Below are 19,401 nucleotides of genomic sequence, written 5' to 3' on the forward strand. Positions count from 1 at the left end.
AAACTATCGGATTTCTTAGCTGGACATGGGGAAATTTATTTCTCGATTCGTTGAAATTTTGATTTTTTTGTAATCTTTTAAAAATAATTGCATAAATAAGTTGTAAATATAAGATGGGTTTTGGATCAAGTGACCTATCAGCTACAAAGTACTACTTAAACAAACGCGCACACACACACGCACGCGTTGATTCACACACAGGCACACGATTTTCCATGGGGCTTTGCAAAACCAGGTTCGATCAAGGCAATCAATGTTCATCAGGGTCACCAGAGAGTAGTCCTCTCCTCTTCCAGCTCCGACTCGCATCCGTTCCAATGAATCGGAATAGGACTATTTCTTACACACTTGCAGAGGCCTTGCTAATATTAATAAGTATCTATATCCGGAATAATTAATCGCATTGTTTCTAAGGATAATTACAGAACCTTTGGATTTTGACTTCTGTGGTTATTTGGAGATCTGTGTAGAAATCGGACTACTAATAACCTATAACTGCAGCAAATGCATTTAAGGTTGATCACAGGAAACTTGAGGAGTTGTCGTTTTTAACGATTATTAAATTTTATGGGAAGACTATAAACCTGACTTTAAGATCATGAAACAAAAGTTTTTCGCCTATATACAATTTTTCAAGTTCTTTACAAAATTGTTGACTATATCCTTTAGTTCAGCGGCCAATTTTATATAATATATTTACTGCAAGGGTATAAAAACTTCGGCTTGCCAAAGTTAGCTTCCTTTCGCGATTCATGTATGGTTTATGTATGGTATCAATCAATTTCCGCTTTATAAATACATTTTCAATGTTTAACAACAACAATTGAATTCTCATATGTGTATAAATATATCTATGCTTAACAGGCTAATTTACAATTGTATATGCTGGGTGTTTAGTATAATAAAATTGGTATATTTGTCGAGAAAGCTTTTCAATTTGTCATTTAAAATTTGCAAATCAATTTCGCTTTAATACCAACGCTCTTGCTTTGCTTAGGCAGCTACGATTTAAGAATTCCTTGGAATGGAACAGAGGCCACCAGAGGCACCGAGAACACCGATCAATTTGATTGTTTGTGGTTCACACTCGCATTTGCTTTCGATTTTGGTTTAACTTGGTTGAATTATAGTATTCTAGTTTGGATTTTGGATTTTGTAGTTTTTGTATTTATCTGTTGTTTCCATGAAAAATATGTACAGTTTAAGAGTTAATGTTAGGTCTATATAATTATCTGTATCTGTGTGTGAGTGGGTTCGGGGGCGCAATGGGTAGATGTATAAATGGAAATACAAAATGGTTATAAATTAAGAGTATACATACAAGCGAATGGTTGGTATTCGTATTCTATGTGCGGGATTGGATTGCTAGCTGCTAGTTTGTGTAGAGTGTATAGTGTATAGTGTGCGGAAAATGCTCCTGGGCTGGTTGGGATTCATGCAACAACTAAGGCTCTGTGATCCTGTTCCCCGTTTCCGGTCCTGGGATCACCAGTAGCCCAAAGTTGATATATCTTCTTGGACACAATTTATATTTTGTGCTGCATTCTCTCTTAAAGTAAGTGTGTGTGTGTGTGGGTGACAGTTTGTGTAGCAGTAGGTGTGTGTGTGTTTTGGGGTCGCTTACAAATCTATAAACCGTTTTTAGTTCTAGCAATTTTGGTATCTATAATACACGAATCGCAAGTTAATATGCCCGTAAATCTAATTAAAAAATATAGTATAAGTCTACAATGATAGAGTAGCATAGTTTAGAGCAAAGTGAATCGCTATCTCTAACTATCCATATCCGTTTCCTCATTTGCTTTCGCATCGGCATCTTCATCTTCATCTGTTCCATCATCTCCTGCATCTGTGGCATCGGCTCAAGTGCCTAACTAGTGGGTTTCTTAAAAGGTAATCGTATTCGTAACCGTATCTCGTTTTATACACAATCAACGTTATGTAATCTTAGAATTATCTTGATTTCTTATCTGTTTCATGTCTGTACGTCCATTGTGTTTTTCAGTGTATCACTTATTCTACTGCAGCCATGGAATTTTGGAGTTTGTGATATCCATGGAGCCGCCGCCGGTCACCTCTTGTTCTGAAGCTCGCCGCTTAAGCTGCTGGCCGCCTGCTTGTTGATCCTGCTGCTCCGCCTGGTGCCCACCGATGCTGCTGCTCCCCCTGCCCATGGCGGCCTCTTTCGCCGTCATCAGTCCTTGCCGGAGGAGCTGCTGCCCCCCATGTCGCCACTGGCATTTCCGCCCATCTGCTGCGGGATCACCGTCAGACTCTTGGGTATCTTCGACATGATGGCATTCTCGATGAGCTTCTGCTGGTGCTGCTGCTGTTGCTGCTGCTTGAGGGTGAACAGGCTTCCCCCCGATTTGTTCACCGCTCCACCGCTGCTCGTTGCCGTGGCTGGTTTGGCCGTGAGATGTGGCAACTTGCTGGCGGAATTGCCGGCCCCTCCTCCGTTCCCATTGAGCAGGTACTGATTGGGATCGGGGAAGTTCTTCCACAGCCAGGAACTGTTGCTGTTGTCCAGCGTACTGGGCAGCAACGCCTGGAAGTTGGGAGCCTGGCTGCCAACCTGCGGGTTGGTCAGCGGTGGCACCGGTTTGGGAGCCAAACGTGCCAGTCTGATACCGGCTCCTGCCGCTCCTCCTGGCTGCAAAGTGGGCATTTGTTGCTGTTGTTGCTGCTGCTTCTGCTGCAGCTGCTGGAGTTGTTGACGCGCCGTGTGCTGCTGGGCCAGCTTCACCATGTTGGAGAAGGCAGCCGCCGAGGCGGCAGAGTTCTGCTGCTGCTGATGCGTCTGCACCTGTTGCTGCTGCTGCTGGTTTTGCGGCTTCTGCTTGGCGTTGGCCTTGAGCATCTGGTCGCGCAGCAGCTTCTCCCTGCGCAGGATGCACATGCGGTTGTAGTCGAAGATGGAGATAAGGTATGGCTTGCCACCGGACTGCACCTGCACCAGAGCGGGAAGCCGACGCCCATCGGCGGTCTGATACAGGGCATGCGACTTATTCGGCACCTTGTGCTGATCCTCCAGCGGTATCAGCGTGGGCTTCCAACTCTTGCTCTCATGCCGCTCCTGGGCGGTTAAGGTGTCCGGCAGTATGACCACATTGGGCGGAGGTGGTCCACCTGCAGCTCGGTTTCCTGCAGCTCCTGCGCCCGTTCCAGCTCCTGCTGAAGGTCCTGCTCCAGATCGTGCAAGTTGGAGCCTCTTGCCGGGCAGATTGCTCAGCAGGCTGTTGGTCGTCGCTCCAGCTCCGCTCGTCCGCCGCCGATGTAGACTAATCAGTTCTGGTGGAGAGCTCAGCAATTGGGCCACACTTGGAGGCTTCTGGGGACCACTTGATCCCCCTGATCCGGCGCCCTGTTGCTGATGCATTGGAGGCTTCAGCTTGGACTGCAGACTGAACAGAGCAGCGGAAGCCGATTCGCTCTGGCTGCTTAGCAGCTTGTTGGCCACGGCCACGTCGAGGATCTTTTGCTGCTTCTCAAGAACATGGCTTGCCGTTGACTTGTTTGCCAGCGAAGCAATGGACGTAAGGAAGTTTTTAGATGCAGAAGTGGATGTGTGTGAGGTGGGCGTCAGCGGCACAATTTCCACAGACTTGTTCATGCCCAGGAGATTGGTCTTGAGGATACTACGACTGTTGCCAACACCGCCACCTGCGGGCACCAGTGGTGGTGCATCCTTGGACTGGGCGGGAGCAGTTGTGGCGACCTTGGTGGCGGCCACCTCCTCTGGCGAGGAAACAGCAGACGAGGAGCTGGAGATTGACGTTGAGGATCCGCTGTTGGAGGACAGCTGTGATTTTTCCTTGGGCCGTGCAATGATCGTCACTGCGTTCGAGCTGAGCTGCTTGGTTAGCTTGTCCACCGAGACTGCGCTGAAGCGTTCCAAGGGTGATTCTGACTGCCTGGCATCCGACTCTCCATCAGCCGCTCCGCCTACCCCATCCTCGCCTTCGTCATCGTCGTTGAGCTCCACCAGCGGAATGACAGGATCCACTGACGCATGCTGTTCCGCTGAAGTGGCTGCAGAGGACGAGTGGCTAGTCGTGGGTGTTGTTAGAGCGGTGGCAAGCACACTGGCACCACCCGCATGCTGAGGGAATGCCGCTGCGCTTGCTGGAACTTGAAGAAGGGCTGCCGGTGCTGCCCAATCCTCCGCAGTGGCCGTGATCGAATGAGTTTAGCCGCTGGCGAACAGTCTCCGTGTAAACCGTGGCATTGGATGAGGCGTGCGGTGCCAGGACGAGATCCCCGTTACGGTAGTACTTCTCCAATAGGATTAAGTGGCGCAGGAAGGAGCTCTGGTTGCCGTACGGCTTCTGCAACTCTTCCCAAAGGCGGCGCGTCGGCTCGTCGTACTGCAGGAACGTCTGCACCCGCGTCCAGCCCTCCGGCGTCCGCTGGCTGCTGCTGCATCCGAAGGGCACCTTAAACTGCACGCCCAGCTCTTCCTCGCCGTGGAATAGTTCACAAAATAATTCACAAAATAACAAAATCCATACATAAAAAAAAACAAAAACAAATGAAATCGACCAATCTCAAGGAGATTGTTTTTTTCGAAACTATGAAGAGATATATAGAGGGAGGGAGATAGCAAAACAAAATGGGGAAACTTTATACTACTTCCGTATCCGTTTATGAACCTTGAAGTTCCGCCAGATAGACAGAGACGGCGATACAGCGAGATAGAGACAGAGAGAGCGAGAGAGATACAGATAGAGATAGATAAAAGAAAGAATACTGTTCTATATTCACACAATTACTGTAGCTATTTATTCATCAACAATTTCAGAACTTTAGTTTCCGCTTAACTCGAACATATTCACATTTTCAGAACTAAAACTACAATTCATATACAAAATTCAGATAACGAAGATGAATAAAGCGATTTCTTGGTGATATTGTGTTTTCGTACAGCTGGGGAGAAGGGTTAAATAAAACTATCGGATTTCTTAGCTGGACATGGGGAAATTTATTTCTCGATTCGTTGAAATTTTGATTTTTTTGTAATCTTTTAAAAATAATTGCATAAATAAGTTGTAAATATAAGATGGGTTTTGGATCAAGTGACCTATCAGCTACAAAGTACTACTTAAACAAACGCGCACACACACACGCACGCGTTGATTCACACACAGGCACACGATTTTCCATGGGGCTTTGCAAAACCAGGTTCGATCAAGGCAATCAATGTTCATCAGGGTCACCAGAGAGTAGTCCTCTCCTCTTCCAGCTCCGACTCGCATCCGTTCCAATGAATCGGAATAGGACTATTTCTTACACACTTGCAGAGGCCTTGCTAATATTAATAAGTATCTATATCCGGAATAATTAATCGCATTGTTTCTAAGGATAATTACAGAACCTTTGGATTTTGACTTCTGTGGTTATTTGGAGATCTGTGTAGAAATCGGACTACTAATAACCTATAACTGCAGCAAATGCATTTAAGGTTGATCACAGGAAACTTGAGGAGTTGTCGTTTTTAACGATTATTAAATTTTATGGGAAGACTATAAACCTGACTTTAAGATCATGAAACAAAAGTTTTTCGCCTATATACAATTTTTCAAGTTCTTTACGTTGACTATATCCTTTAGTTCAGCGGCCAATTTTATATAATATATTTACTGCAAGGGTATAAAAACTTCGGCTTGCCAAAGTTAGCTTCCTTTCGCGATTCATGTATGGTTTATGTATGGTATCAATCAATTTCCGCTTTATAAATACATTTTCAATGTTTAACAACAACAATTGAATTCTCATATGTGTATAAATATATCTATGCTTAACAGGCTAATTTACAATTGTATATGCTGGGTGTTTAGTATAATAAAATTGGTATATTTGTCGAGAAAGCTTTTCAATTTGTCATTTAAAATTTGCAAATCAATTTCGCTTTAATACCAACGCTCTTGCTTTGCTTAGGCAGCTACGATTTAAGAATTCCTTGGAATGGAACAGAGGCCACCAGAGGCACCGAGAACACCGATCAATTTGATTGTTTGTGGTTCACACTCGCATTTGCTTTCGATTTTGGTTTAACTTGGTTGAATTATAGTATTCTAGTTTGGATTTTGGATTTTGTAGTTTTTGTATTTATCTGTTGTTTCCATGAAAAATATGTACAGTTTAAGAGTTAATGTTAGGTCTATATAATTATCTGTATCTGTGTGTGAGTGGGTTCGGGGGCGCAATGGGTAGATGTATAAATGGAAATACAAAATGGTTATAAATTAAGAGTATACATACAAGCGAATGGTTGGTATTCGTATTCTATGTGCGGGATTGGATTGCTAGCTGCTAGTTTGTGTAGAGTGTATAGTGTATAGTGTGCGGAAAATGCTCCTGGGCTGGTTGGGATTCATGCAACAACTAAGGCTCTGTGATCCTGTTCCCCGTTTCCGGTCCTGGGATCACCAGTAGCCCAAAGTTGATATATCTTCTTGGACACAATTTATATTTTGTGCTGCATTCTCTCTTAAAGTAAGTGTGTGTGTGTGTGGGTGACAGTTTGTGTAGCAGTAGGTGTGTGTGTGTTTTGGGGTCGCTTACAAATCTATAAACCGTTTTTAGTTCTAGCAATTTTGGTATCTATAATACACGAATCGCAAGTTAATATGCCCGTAAATCTAATTAAAAAAATATAGTATAAGTCTACAATGATAGAGTAGCATAGTTTAGAGCAAAGTGAATCGCTATCTCTAACTATCCATATCCGTTTCCTCATTTGCTTTCGCATCGGCATCTTCATCTTCATCTGTTCCATCATCTCCTGCATCTGTGGCATCGGCTCAAGTGCCTAACTAGTGGGTTTCTTAAAAGGTAATCGTATTCGTAACCGTATCTCGTTTTATACACAATCAACGTTATGTAATCTTAGAATTATCTTGATTTCTTATCTGTTTCATGTCTGTACGTCCATTGTGTTTTTCAGTGTATCACTTATTCTACTGCAGCCATGGAATTTTGGAGTTTGTGATATCCATGGAGCCGCCGCCGGTCACCTCTTGTTCTGAAGCTCGCCGCTTAAGCTGCTGGCCGCCTGCTTGTTGATCCTGCTGCTCCGCCTGGTGCCCACCGATGCTGCTGCTCCCCCTGCCCATGGCGGCCTCTTTCGCCGTCATCAGTCCTTGCCGGAGGAGCTGCTGCCCCCATGTCGCCACTGGCATTTCCGCCCATCTGCTGCGGGATCACCGTCAGACTCTTGGGTATCTTCGACATGATGGCATTCTCGATGAGCTTCTGCTGGTGCTGCTGCTGTTGCTGCTGCTTGAGGGTGAACAGGCTTCCCCCCGATTTGTTCACCGCTCCACCGCTGCTCGTTGCCGTGGCTGGTTTGGCCGTGAGATGTGGCAACTTGCTGGCGGAATTGCCGGCCCCTCCTCCGTTCCCATTGAGCAGGTACTGATTGGGATCGGGGAAGTTCTTCCACAGCCAGGAACTGTTGCTGTTGTCCAGCGTACTGGGCAGCAACGCCTGGAAGTTGGGAGCCTGGCTGCCAACCTGCGGGTTGGTCAGCGGTGGCACCGGTTTGGGAGCCAAACGTGCCAGTCTGATACCGGCTCCTGCCGCTCCTCCTGGCTGCAAAGTGGGCATTTGTTGCTGTTGTTGCTGCTGCTTCTGCTGCAGCTGCTGGAGTTGTTGACGCGCCGTGTGCTGCTGGGCCAGCTTCACCATGTTGGAGAAGGCAGCCGCCGAGGCGGCAGAGTTCTGCTGCTGCTGATGCGTCTGCACCTGTTGCTGCTGCTGCTGGTTTTGCGGCTTCTGCTTGGCGTTGGCCTTGAGCATCTGGTCGCGCAGCAGCTTCTCCCTGCGCAGGATGCACATGCGGTTGTAGTCGAAGATGGAGATAAGGTATGGCTTGCCACCGGACTGCACCTGCACCAGAGCGGGAAGCCGACGCCCATCGGCGGTCTGATACAGGGCATGCGACTTATTCGGCACCTTGTGCTGATCCTCCAGCGGTATCAGCGTGGGCTTCCAACTCTTGCTCTCATGCCGCTCCTGGGCGGTTAAGGTGTCCGGCAGTATGACCACATTGGGCGGAGGTGGTCCACCTGCAGCTCGGTTTCCTGCAGCTCCTGCGCCCGTTCCAGCTCCTGCTGAAGGTCCTGCTCCAGATCGTGCAAGTTGGAGCCTCTTGCCGGGCAGATTGCTCAGCAGGCTGTTGGTCGTCGCTCCAGCTCCGCTCGTCCGCCGCCGATGTAGACTAATCAGTTCTGGTGGAGAGCTCAGCAATTGGGCCACACTTGGAGGCTTCTGGGGACCACTTGATCCCCCTGATCCGGCGCCCTGTTGCTGATGCATTGGAGGCTTCAGCTTGGACTGCAGACTGAACAGAGCAGCGGAAGCCGATTCGCTCTGGCTGCTTAGCAGCTTGTTGGCCACGGCCACGTCGAGGATCTTTTGCTGCTTCTCAAGAACATGGCTTGCCGTTGACTTGTTTGCCAGCGAAGCAATGGACGTAAGGAAGTTTTTAGATGCAGAAGTGGATGTGTGTGAGGTGGGCGTCAGCGGCACAATTTCCACAGACTTGTTCATGCCCAGGAGATTGGTCTTGAGGATACTACGACTGTTGCCAACACCGCCACCTGCGGGCACCAGTGGTGGTGCATCCTTGGACTGGGCGGGAGCAGCTGTGGCGACCTTGGTGGCGGCCACCTCCTCTGGCGAGGAAACAGCAGACGAGGAGCTGGAGATTGACGTTGAGGATCCGCTGTTGGAGGACAGCTGTGATTTTTCCTTGGGCCGTGCAATGATCGTCACTGCGTTCGAGCTGAGCTGCTTGGTTAGCTTGTCCACCGAGACTGCGCTGAAGCGTTCCAAGGGTGATTCTGACTGCCTGGCATCCGACTCTCCATCAGCCGCTCCGCCTACCCCATCCTCGCCTTCGTCATCGTCGTTGAGCTCCACCAGCGGAATGACAGGATCCACTGACGCATGCTGTTCCGCTGAAGTGGCTGCAGAGGACGAGTGGCTAGTCGTGGGTGTTGTTAGAGCGGTGGCAAGCACACTGGCACCACCCGCATGCTGAGGAATGCCGCTGCGCTTGCTGGAACTTGAAGAAGGGCTGCCGGTGCTGCCCAATCCTCCGCAGTGGCCGTGATCGAATGAGTTTAGCCGCTGGCGAACAGTCTCCGTGTAAACCGTGGCATTGGATGAGGCGTGCGGTGCCAGGACGAGATCCCCGTTACGGTAGTACTTCTCCAATAGGATTAAGTGGCGCAGGAAGGAGCTCTGGTTGCCGTACGGCTTCTGCAACTCTTCCCAAAGGCGGCGCGTCGGCTCGTCGTACTGCAGGAACGTCTGCACCCGCGTCCAGCCCTCCGGCGTCCGCTGGCTGCTGCTGCATCCGAAGGGCACCTTAAACTGCACGCCCAGCTCTTCCTCGCCGTGGAATAGTTCACGCATCGAAATGTTCGGATTTCCACGAAGCACGTTCGAGATGTCTGCACCAGATCCGTTTCCTACAGCACCCGCTCCAGCGGCTGCTCCTGCACCCGCTGCTCCTGCAGAATCTGCTCCCAGATTCTGCTGCAGGATGGCCTGAAGCTTGGACATTTGCTTGCAGGTGTCCAGGGCCGTGTTCGAGGAGGTACTCGAGTTGGAGTCGGTAGGTCCATCATAGTCCACTACCAACGGCATTTCGGCATCCTCGTGGCAGTCTGTCGTTGCCCTCTCAGTCTCTGCCGTAGTGGGTGTCTCTTCTTCATCTGCCTCAGACACTTCGTGGCTGCCATCCTGCAGATTGTGAACCTTGAGAAGTCTGTGTTTCAAAGAAATGGAAAAAACTCAATGAGTTACATACGGATCAAATACAATTATATTTTCTAAACCCACCTCTTCCTGTAGTTCTTGACGAACTCCGCCTTTTGGGACTTGGTGCTATCCGGGGGCTTCATCAGCAGGTTGGCAAAGTAGCGGCACAGCTTACAGACGGCGGTGCCCATGCCCAGCTGAACCGGTATGCCCATCTCGGACAGCGCTTTTTCCAGCCGATCCGTGTCCTGCTAAGAAAGAATATAAGTTAGCACACTCTTCGGATCAGATGAACTAACAGTAGACTCACCGTGGTTATGTTGTACATATGGTTCTTGCCCAACCGCCGCTTGCAGAGCACGCAGCCCGAGAACTGGATGACTGTGTTGTAGTGCGACTCGCACAGCCACACGATCGAGGAGCCGGCGGGAATCTCTAGGTTGAGCTGGAACTTCTTCACGCTCTTGCGGATGCACTTGCGCCGGAGCGAGTGTCCTGCCGCCTCGACGCAGTCCTTAACGGCGCAGGAGCGATGGTGCACGGCTCCCGTTGCCGACGAGCCCGCTTCTTCTCCCACCTCCGAAATAACGCCACTGTCGCCGACAAAGTGCTTCTCCAGTGCAGCGGACCCCGCTGAGCAGCCCACGCTCGTGTTCAAATGACTTGGAGCCGAGAGACGCTTCTTGTATGATGGCGCATTCGCTCGGCGATCCACGTGTCTGAAACAGGCGTCGCACAAACAGTTATCCACCGTCAGCTTCTCCTCGTCTGCAAATGATAAGGAAACTAGCGAACATCAGAGGAGGTAGAGAAAGATATCAGCAAAATCAAGAAGATAACCTCGCAAAACTGCATAAGATATTAAGTAAGAATATTATTCGGTCTAGCCGTATACTTACTGGCTAAGATCTTTTGCTGGCGCTCCACGGACTTGATCTGGCCCACGTGGCAGGGGGTGTCATAGAGTCCAAACTTGCCGCTGCAGTAATAGCACTGGTCTTCGCACAGCCTCCCCGGGTGAAACTTGAACGAGGAGGCCTTCTCGGGAATGAGGATCTTCTCCTTCTCGTCCTTCTTCACCATCTGGTAGGAACCGTGCTCCGCCTGTCCCTGACTCTCCGAGTGTGACGAATCTGTAGCAAAAGATAGCTAGTTAGGGCGATATATTCTTCGGTTCTTTAGCAGATTGTTCTTCCGTCAGTTCGTTTGTATCCATATGTGTACGGTGGGAATGGGTAATGGGAATGAAAGTGACGGTGCCATATGTACAGTGCGGAAAAATGGGGGCTAAGCTGATAACTTCTCGGCAGAGAAATTGAAATGAATGTGAAGGGGAAATCAAACCGAGCCATCATTCCGATAAGGAAGGTTTTTCAAAGCTGTAATTAACTATAGTAAACATTATTTAATCAACATAACTTTAAAACTTTTTAAATACTAAAAAAAAAACTTTAAAAAAATATTTCCTAAACAACACAAACAGTGAGTTGCAATGTTGTGCAGAAATTCAGAAGCTTTCATTGTTTAAATAGCAACTCGGCTCCGCTCGTTTTCGGTCGGTTTGATTTCTTAGAGTGAAAACAGCCAGCTAGGCTAATTGAAGCACATGATTCCGAATGAGAGATCTGATCTATACGCACAGCAATGGACCGCAGAGTTGCTGCCGTGCAAGGCTACCGAGGAGTGGTGGTTGTTAGTCGAGCTGAAACGGTTATTGGTCTTGCGGCCGGGATTACCCGTGGTTACAATTAACTTTCTCGCACCTTCGTTCTGTAATGAAAAGATGGGTAAGCAGCTATCGTTAGTCATTTTCCAGGAGAGGAATCGTATAGGCAGCCTTACCTCGTTTTGAATTGTGTAGTAGGAGTCCTCGGCGTGGGTGCCATACTGGTCGGCGGATCGGTCCGCAGCCCCATGTCCACGAGCCCGACCCTTTTGGAATGTCATCTTCAGCGATTGCCGGCGGACTCCAGAACCTGCTCCCGCACCTGATCCTGAGCCCAAAGCACCGCTTGATTTGCGTGTGGCACTGCCCACCGATGAGGAGGACGTGGAGGAGGCGGAAGAGGAGCCACTGCCGCCATGGATAACTGTCCCCGTGGGAAGGCCTCCACTGCCGCCCACGCCTCCATTGCTGCTCCTGTTCAGCTTGATGACTGTCTTTAGAGTACCGCTAGATTCCACATGGGTGGCACTGCCTCCTCCCCGCGCTCCCTGCCGCTTGTGCTGGTTGTGCTGATGCTGCTGGTGCTGCAGTTGCGCCTGGCGAGTCTGGGCCTCGAGCAGAATCTTTCGCCTCTGTTCAGCGGCCTGGTGCGTGAGTAGACCAAGGTTCTGCAGGTGGATTTCCTGCTCTTGTCGCAGCAGTTGCAGGTGCTCGTCGCAGATCGATTCCTGCTTGCCGTTCGGTTTTTCATCCACCTCCATATCCGTGACCTGCTCCTTGAGCAGCAGCTCCGGCTTCTGTTCGGCAGCAATGACTGCCAGTGGTTTCTCCTCGTCCTCATCCTCCTTAAGGGTCAACTGGATGTCCAGACCCTCGGCAGCAGTGCTGGCAGCAGACGTGGACAGATTCTCCTTGTTATCCTCGGGACCGCCGTCCGTATCCGTGGCATCTTCTACCAGGTGTTCGGCTAACACTAGATCCGTTTGCTGCTTAATGTCGATATAGGATTCCTCGACTTCCAAAGCCACCATTTCGTCCGCGGGCGAAGGCTCACATTTCGCCGTCTCCTCGTCCGCAGCTAAGGGTTCCTTCACGTCGCTTTTGGATTCGGGCAGTGTAACATCCTCGGATTGCTCGATATCAGCCTTTTGCTGGCTCAACGCATTGCCACTGGCGTCTAGTACACCCTCTTTGGCCAGCTCCTCCATAATCTCGTGATCGAAATCATCGTAGTCATCTGAATGGAAGAACTGCACATTACCCTCTGGCTTAGTCTTTTCTTCCGGCTGATCTGGTATCTCATCGCCATTGAAGAGGCTATCCAGCAGCAGCTCATGGCCATCGCTGTCCGAGTTTAGGGCCACCAGCTCACCTGCTTTTATTGAGCTATTTGAACAGGTGTCTTCCTCTGCTTCGGTTGTAATTTCGTCTGTAAATTTATTAGGAATTTCCCCAGGATGTGCACCAAGAATTTCAGAAAGAACTTCAGCTGCAGGTTCTAGTGCGGCAACAGCTTCCGTTCCTTCTCCTGCTTCCAGTTGAGGATCTTTTTCATGCTCCTCTTTCTTTTCATGGTGCTCATCGGTTTGCGACTTAGGACATTCAGCTTGGGTAACATCCTTATCTAAAGACATGTCCACATCTGCTTCCGTGTCATTGTTGCTCACAGTCTGGACGATCTCGCCCAGTTCCGGATCCTTCTCGATGCCAAGGTTATTTTCTAAGAATTCGGGCTTCTTGTAGAACTTCCGCACACTGACTGCACTCACGCCCTCGCTAATCATCTCCGGGCTGAGCGATTGAGCCTTCCCCGGAGCTGCACAGACCAGGGCAGAATGAGTTCCGGATTGCGATGGGGATTCCTCGGCTGCTGTTGCCGGTGACTCTTTAGGCTTAACCGCGGGATCAGCAGGCTTACTGATGCTTTCAGTATCCACAGTGAGTGGTTCGATGCAGGAATGACCATTGGCACTCGAAGCACCAGAAGTGGAGGGCAGGCTCTCCGGCAGCAGACTGTCGTCGAAGTCTGGCGTCAGCTTCTCCTGCTTGATTTCCACGGCGGCCAGCAGCAACTCGTCCATGGACGAGGCCATACTGTCCTTGGAGTCCTCGTCCCCGGCGCCGCCCTGCGAGCTGGGTGCCAGAGAGCTGGCCGAGGCAGTCTTCCGTGTGCTGGAGCCCACTCGCCGCCGCTTCGGTGGCGCTGGTTCCTGAGCCACTGGTGTCAGGATACCCGGTGATCCTGCCTTGCTCAGTCGCGTGGCTCGCGTGGTGGCCGCCGGCGAGGAGGAGTTTCTGTTCTGCGGGCGCCCACGTCCCCGACGGCTGCCCGAGATTGGAGCTGGCGTTGGCGTAGGTGTGGGAGTAGGCGTGACTGATGGAGATATAGAGCTGACCTCGCTGGCATCCATAGGTTCCTGCTTGATGGACATAGCGGCGGCGTCCTCTTCTGGTGCCTCCACCTCCTCTGTCTTTACCACTTCGACCTTACTGTATTTTGCGCTGCTGGAGGCCTCCTGATCAGCTTCAGCATCTTGGGACCTCTTCCGTTTCACCGCAGGCTCAATGGGTGGAGCCACTGCCGCCAGCTTCTTCCGTCGACCCCGAGAAGGAAGCGGTTGCTCTGTGGCTGAGGAGGAGGCGGCTGTTAAGGACGCGGAGGATGAGAGGATGGCTCCCACGGTGGAGGATTGGCGACGGTTGCGGGTGACCCGCGTGTTTATCACCTGCTCTTGGGCATGTGATTTGCGGGTGACGCGATTGCAAGTGGGTGTCACTGGCGCGATTGGCACCACTTGCGCCACTGTTTCCTTCACCTTTTCCTTCTCTTTATCTGTGTCCTTTTCTTTATTTGAATCAGTATATTTTTCTTTCTCCGTATCTTTTTCTTTCTCTGCAGCTTTTTCTTTATCTTTCTCTGTATCTTTTCCCTTCTGTGCAGATATTTCTTTCTCTGAAATTAATTCTGTTTTAGCAGCCCTTTCTTTTTCTGTATTCTCGTGATCCTTTTGCTTATCGCTTTCCCGATTTTCATCCTTGTCTTTTATTTCTGTATGGTCTTTTGTGTCCGTGGCAAGTGAGGATTCCAGCTCGTTATCCTCGCCGGCTTGTTCCTTGGCCTGCCCAGGCGTTGATCCAGTTGCAGCTCCTGCATCTGCTGCCCCTGCAGGCGCCTCCTCGGACTTGACTTCTTTGGCTTCTTTCAGATCCTTGATGGACTTGCGTCCGCGTATGACGGGCGCTATTGATCGCTCCACAGAGCTCTTCCTTTGGCAGCCCGATCCCGTTGGCTCCTCGGTGTCCAGCGCTCCGTCGCCGACCTCACGCCTGCTAGTCGTGGGCGAGCTGAGTAGGAGCAGTGGCGACGAGTGCCTGGTAACCCTCACGCTCTTGGCCGCCACCCCATCACTAGCGTTGGGTGTGACGGCCGGCGTGAGCGTTGGCGTGGGCGTGGATCTAGGCGTCTTGGGTGCTGGACAGGATTCCTTGACATCCTGCTCCTTGTCCCCTTCCACCTCTACTGCTGCTGTTGACTCCTCCGCCGCCTCCACTGGCGGCGTTGGAGTTGTTGTTTTGATAATGATGGCCAGCTCTTCGCCGTCGCCCGTTGTTGGCTCCTCGTTGCTGGCCGGAATCTCCACGCTGGCATTGGCATTGTCGTCCAGGGATGCAGCTGCTCCTGTGGCTTCGTCAGCTCCTCCAGCGCCTACTGGCGGCTTCCGGCTAGACATTCTCGAGGGGCCTTGGGCAGCTGCTGCCGACGTTGCTGCTCCTATGTTGGCCGCTCCCCCGTCGCCTTCTGGGGCTGCTGCTCCACCACCTGTTGCTCCGTGCGATCCGATGCTGATTGTTTCCAGTTCGAGTCGCAGTGATTTGGTCCCATTGGTTGACTGTGATGTGGAGGATTACCTGCAAGATGGGGAGAAAAAGAGTAAGTAAACAAGAACAAGTAGAATAACTAATACGCCATGTGGGAATAATATTCTAGTTTGCAAGGGAAAAAATCACTGAACCCGGAAGTAGGTTAAGTGCTCGATTTTTTCTTTATATATATCGCCATTCTGTTCATGGCCTAACCGTAGTAAACTCTTACAAAACATCAGACTCCAAAAATGAGATTATTCTTCAGAAAATATTAGAATATAAGAATTAAGAATGTACACCAAATCTTTAAGTCAATCTGAAAAAATGTAATATTTTTTCTTATCTTCTAATTTCAATTTCGGATTGTGAAAAGAATTTCCCCAACCATTTTTGAAAACACTGATAAGCATTTGTAAATGCCCTGAACTTATTGAAAACATTGATAAGCCTTTAGATAGCTAAGCTGAAAATTAGTTTAAAAGACTCATTTAATGTTTTCTTTAGGATAATCTGATATAGTAAACAGATTGCCAAATAAAAGGTATTAATATGCCCTTGGAAGGGTAAATTAAAAAATTAAATAAAAAGCATTCCAAGCATAAAAAACTTAAAAGCATCAACTAAGATAAACAGAAAATAATTTCTTAATAAAAGCTGTTGAAAAAAAACAACAATAAACAAGAGAATCTCAAAATAATTTGTAATCAGATGTGAGGTAAAGAGAGCTGAACTAAATACCAGCACCAAACGCAACTATCTAGTTAGAGAAAATGTAATATTTTTTAGAGGAATTTTAAAAGGATGTTAAAATACAAACGGCGATTAAGAGCTGGATTGATAATTTTCTCCTACCTAACCCGAGCCAAAGCGAAAACCTAAGCGAATATCTAACTGGTAACCGTAGTTTTATGGCCCTGGCTTTCACCTGGCAAAAACGCAAGCCGCTTTCTTAGCCCCTTTCAGCTTATCCCAATTGCAAGCCAATCCCCAGGACAATCCGTCCACTCGACTCCAGTAAAATGCGACTAGAACATTAAACATGCTTTTGCGGTTGCCAGCAAGCCGCCTTCTCCTTTCCAGCCCCCCCCGGTTCCTCCCCTTTTTTACCGATTCTGAAAAACAAGTTTTGGCAGCAGCTGGGAGCTGCGAGAATGCGAGGAAAGCGAAACGAGAAGAGAGGAGAGAGAAGAGACTGCCAGACCAAGAAGAAGCAGGTCAAAGCGGACAAGCCGAAGAACTGATGAGATGTTGAATAATCCTCAAATTAAGTATCCTGCTTCTGATTCTGCATCTTCGTATGATGATCCCAGTGGATTTTTACAGGCGCCATTTTAGTGTGACCAGAGGGGGCGGAGCGACCGTCGCTGCGGCTGCGAGATTTCAAATTGCAGATTGCACCGGCGAAGAAAAGCGGAAAACTTACACGGACACACACGCACACCGCCAAGTCACAACTGTCACGGCGACGGCAACAAAACAGACGAATAAAGGAAGTGAAAGAGAATGGCAAATAACAAAATGAAGACCCCGGAGCCGTATCGATGTGGGTATATACACCACCAAGTAGAACTCACACACACACACGCAGGGCACAGTGTGCAAAAACGCCGCGATTGTAAACACGGACGGAACGGAAGAAGCGGAGGAAGCAGAGGAAGCGAACGGAAACTGGCCGCACAATTTTCACAAAGCGGAAAAGTTGTCAAAGAATTGGCAGAGTTGCCAACTTTTTTCAAACACACACACACTCTCGCTCGCTCGCTCATTCGGCGAAAAGGAAAATCCGTGGAAACTGTCTTCGGCAGAGTTGCAACAAATATGAAGGGGGAAAAGCGAGACGGAGAACCAGAACAGTGGGGCACACACTCAAAAAATGGGTGGCAGTGACGTACAAGCACACCCAAAGCAAGCGCACAGACACGACCAGTGCACACGCACACACACACAACAAGCAGGCAGGCAGGCAGCAAGCAGCAGAAAATTTCTTTTTCACTAGGTTTTCGCAAAAAATACGAACGCGAGCAATAATAAACGAATGTCTTTTGGCACCGCCGAGTACAGCTTTTCTTTTCACCAGGCACTCCGCACACTCACTATCCCGAGTGGGCGAGGAAAACCCTTTCCTTGCCTTTCCTTTTCTGTCCGTTCCGCAGGTACTCACCGAATAGCAACAAACAAAAAAAAATAATAATAATAAAATAAAATGCAGAACCCGAACAAGAGTTGTGAACGCAAACACGGTGCGAAGCGAAATAACGAGCCAAAATGGAGAGCAAGAGAGCGTCGCTTGTTCCGCAGCGAAAAAGCGAATTTGCCGTGGCTCGCCGCACTCTTCGCCGCTCGATATACCCACTATCGCAGACAGTTTGGTGCAACCCTGCTACTAAGCGGCGACAGGCAATCCTTTTGCCAGGATTTGCTTATTATCTCTGGCCATAATTACAAAAGCTAATATTACGATTTCTCACTAGTTTTGGGACAAAGCTACACTCACATGATTTAAGGACGAAGTGCGCTTTGAACTGTAATTATTTAATTATGGGGACTTACTTATTTCCGTCAACGAAATGTACTAAATGGTTGTTTTGTTTTTATAGTATTCCACAAAGTACATGCATAAAAAAAGATAAAAGATTAGCAATATTACCACACAAATAAACAGTTTCGAGCTTCTTAAAACTACATGGCTTGCATATTATTTGTGATGTTATACCATATTGTTCCTTAAAATGTTTATAGAAATATAGGTACCGACAAGGTTTCTATATTCATAACACTTTTTCTTAAGTCTTATTCTTAATTACTTTCTTTACTTATTTCTTTATCGGCCGAAATGATGTCGTATTATAAACAACATTATTCGTACAAGAAAACTAATATAAATAATTTAATTTCAGATCTGTACTCTCTGTAAACATTATAACCGGCACCTGGACTTAACAATATTTTATTTAGTTTATCAATTAAGCCAATTGCTGTAATTGAAACAGAACTATTAATTAAATATTTTTGTGTTGATAATCAATATAATATTATTGAAGTTGTAAAATATATAGGAATAATAATCCTTAAATATTTTTCCTATATCTATTACTTCAATAATATTCCTCAAGAACTCTTCAAATCGATTTGGTCTTAAGAAAATACACCGCTTTTCTATTAAAAGGTGAAACGGGGCTACAAATCTAGAACATATATTGGCTATCATAGGGCATTGCACACGTCGTCGTTGGTTTTTTCCCGGTGTACGTGTTGTTTTTGGCAAATGTTTGTTCGCTCTTTTTTCGCCGCGCGCTCTCTCCCTCTCTAATTCGCCGCTACGTCGGTTGTTGCTGCTGCTGATGCGTCTTTTGTTGCGTCGGCAAAAAGCGAAAAAGGACTCAGGGATAACAAAACGGGGGTGGTAATTGGGAAAAAGGTAGAAGTAGAAGCAGCAACAGCAACGATTGCCTTTCTAGGCCAAGCACGTTTCGCTTGTCCTGCGGATTTTCCCATATTTCCCTCAACTTACGATGCTGTGGCGTAGGTTGTTGCATGCCGATTTTCCTTTTCCCCAAGGCTAAGCCACAAGGTGCTAAGGGACTGAATCCTGCAAGTGTCAGGCGGCGTCCTTATGCGGTTTTTTTTTAGCCAACACCCAAGAATTATTCCACCCACCCAAGGACCATTGCGATAACATGTAACTGGGTTAAAGGCAAAAGCCTTAATTGCTGTGAAAATGAGGGAAAATCAATAGCTTTTTGCATCGCCTTCACATTGTTATGCAGCCTTCTTCTATTCGTTTTTCATTTTACTGCTTCTCGAGGGGCTCGTAAAGCGATTTTCCCGAACTGGGTCAAGTGAGTGGCCAGGACACACGATTTTCCCTAGCCACTGACATCATCAATTAGTTATAAAGACCAAGGCCAATTCGGTCGATTATTGTGGTTAATGGGCCTTCCTTTTTGATCCTGGCATCGATCGATCGAATTTCTTCATACATAAACCTGTTTTGGGTCAGGAAAATGCTTTTGCATTCCGCCCACTCGATTAATTTCACCTAGAAAACGTTTTTTTCTGTTTCTTTACTGTGCGGTGCGCTCACATTTACATCAACGCAC

General features: G+C 48.3%; 1 protein-coding gene across 1 annotated transcript; it reads right to left on the reverse strand.

The window, feature by feature from the left end:
- Positions 1 to 11: 11 nt before the first annotated feature.
- LOC108041552 lies at positions 12 to 17,555 on the reverse strand. The gene is made up of 8 exons (XM_044461379.1): positions 17,463 to 17,555; positions 11,614 to 15,346; positions 11,412 to 11,541; positions 10,671 to 10,904; positions 10,082 to 10,539; positions 9,853 to 10,022; positions 8,505 to 9,778; positions 12 to 3,516 (listed from the first exon to the last, which is right to left on the reverse strand). Exons 2-8 carry the CDS (start codon positions 15,166 to 15,168, stop codon positions 2,195 to 2,197), a joined length of 7,143 nt encoding a protein of 2,380 aa, XP_044317314.1. The 5' UTR covers positions 15,169 to 15,346; positions 17,463 to 17,555; the 3' UTR covers positions 12 to 2,194.
- Positions 17,556 to 19,401: the final 1,846 nt, after the last annotated feature.

Source organism: Drosophila rhopaloa, unplaced genomic scaffold, assembly GCF_018152115.1.
Source record: "Drosophila rhopaloa isolate 14029-0021.01 unplaced genomic scaffold, ASM1815211v1 contig_3, whole genome shotgun sequence".
Lineage (NCBI taxonomy): Eukaryota > Metazoa > Arthropoda > Insecta > Diptera > Drosophilidae > Drosophila > Drosophila rhopaloa.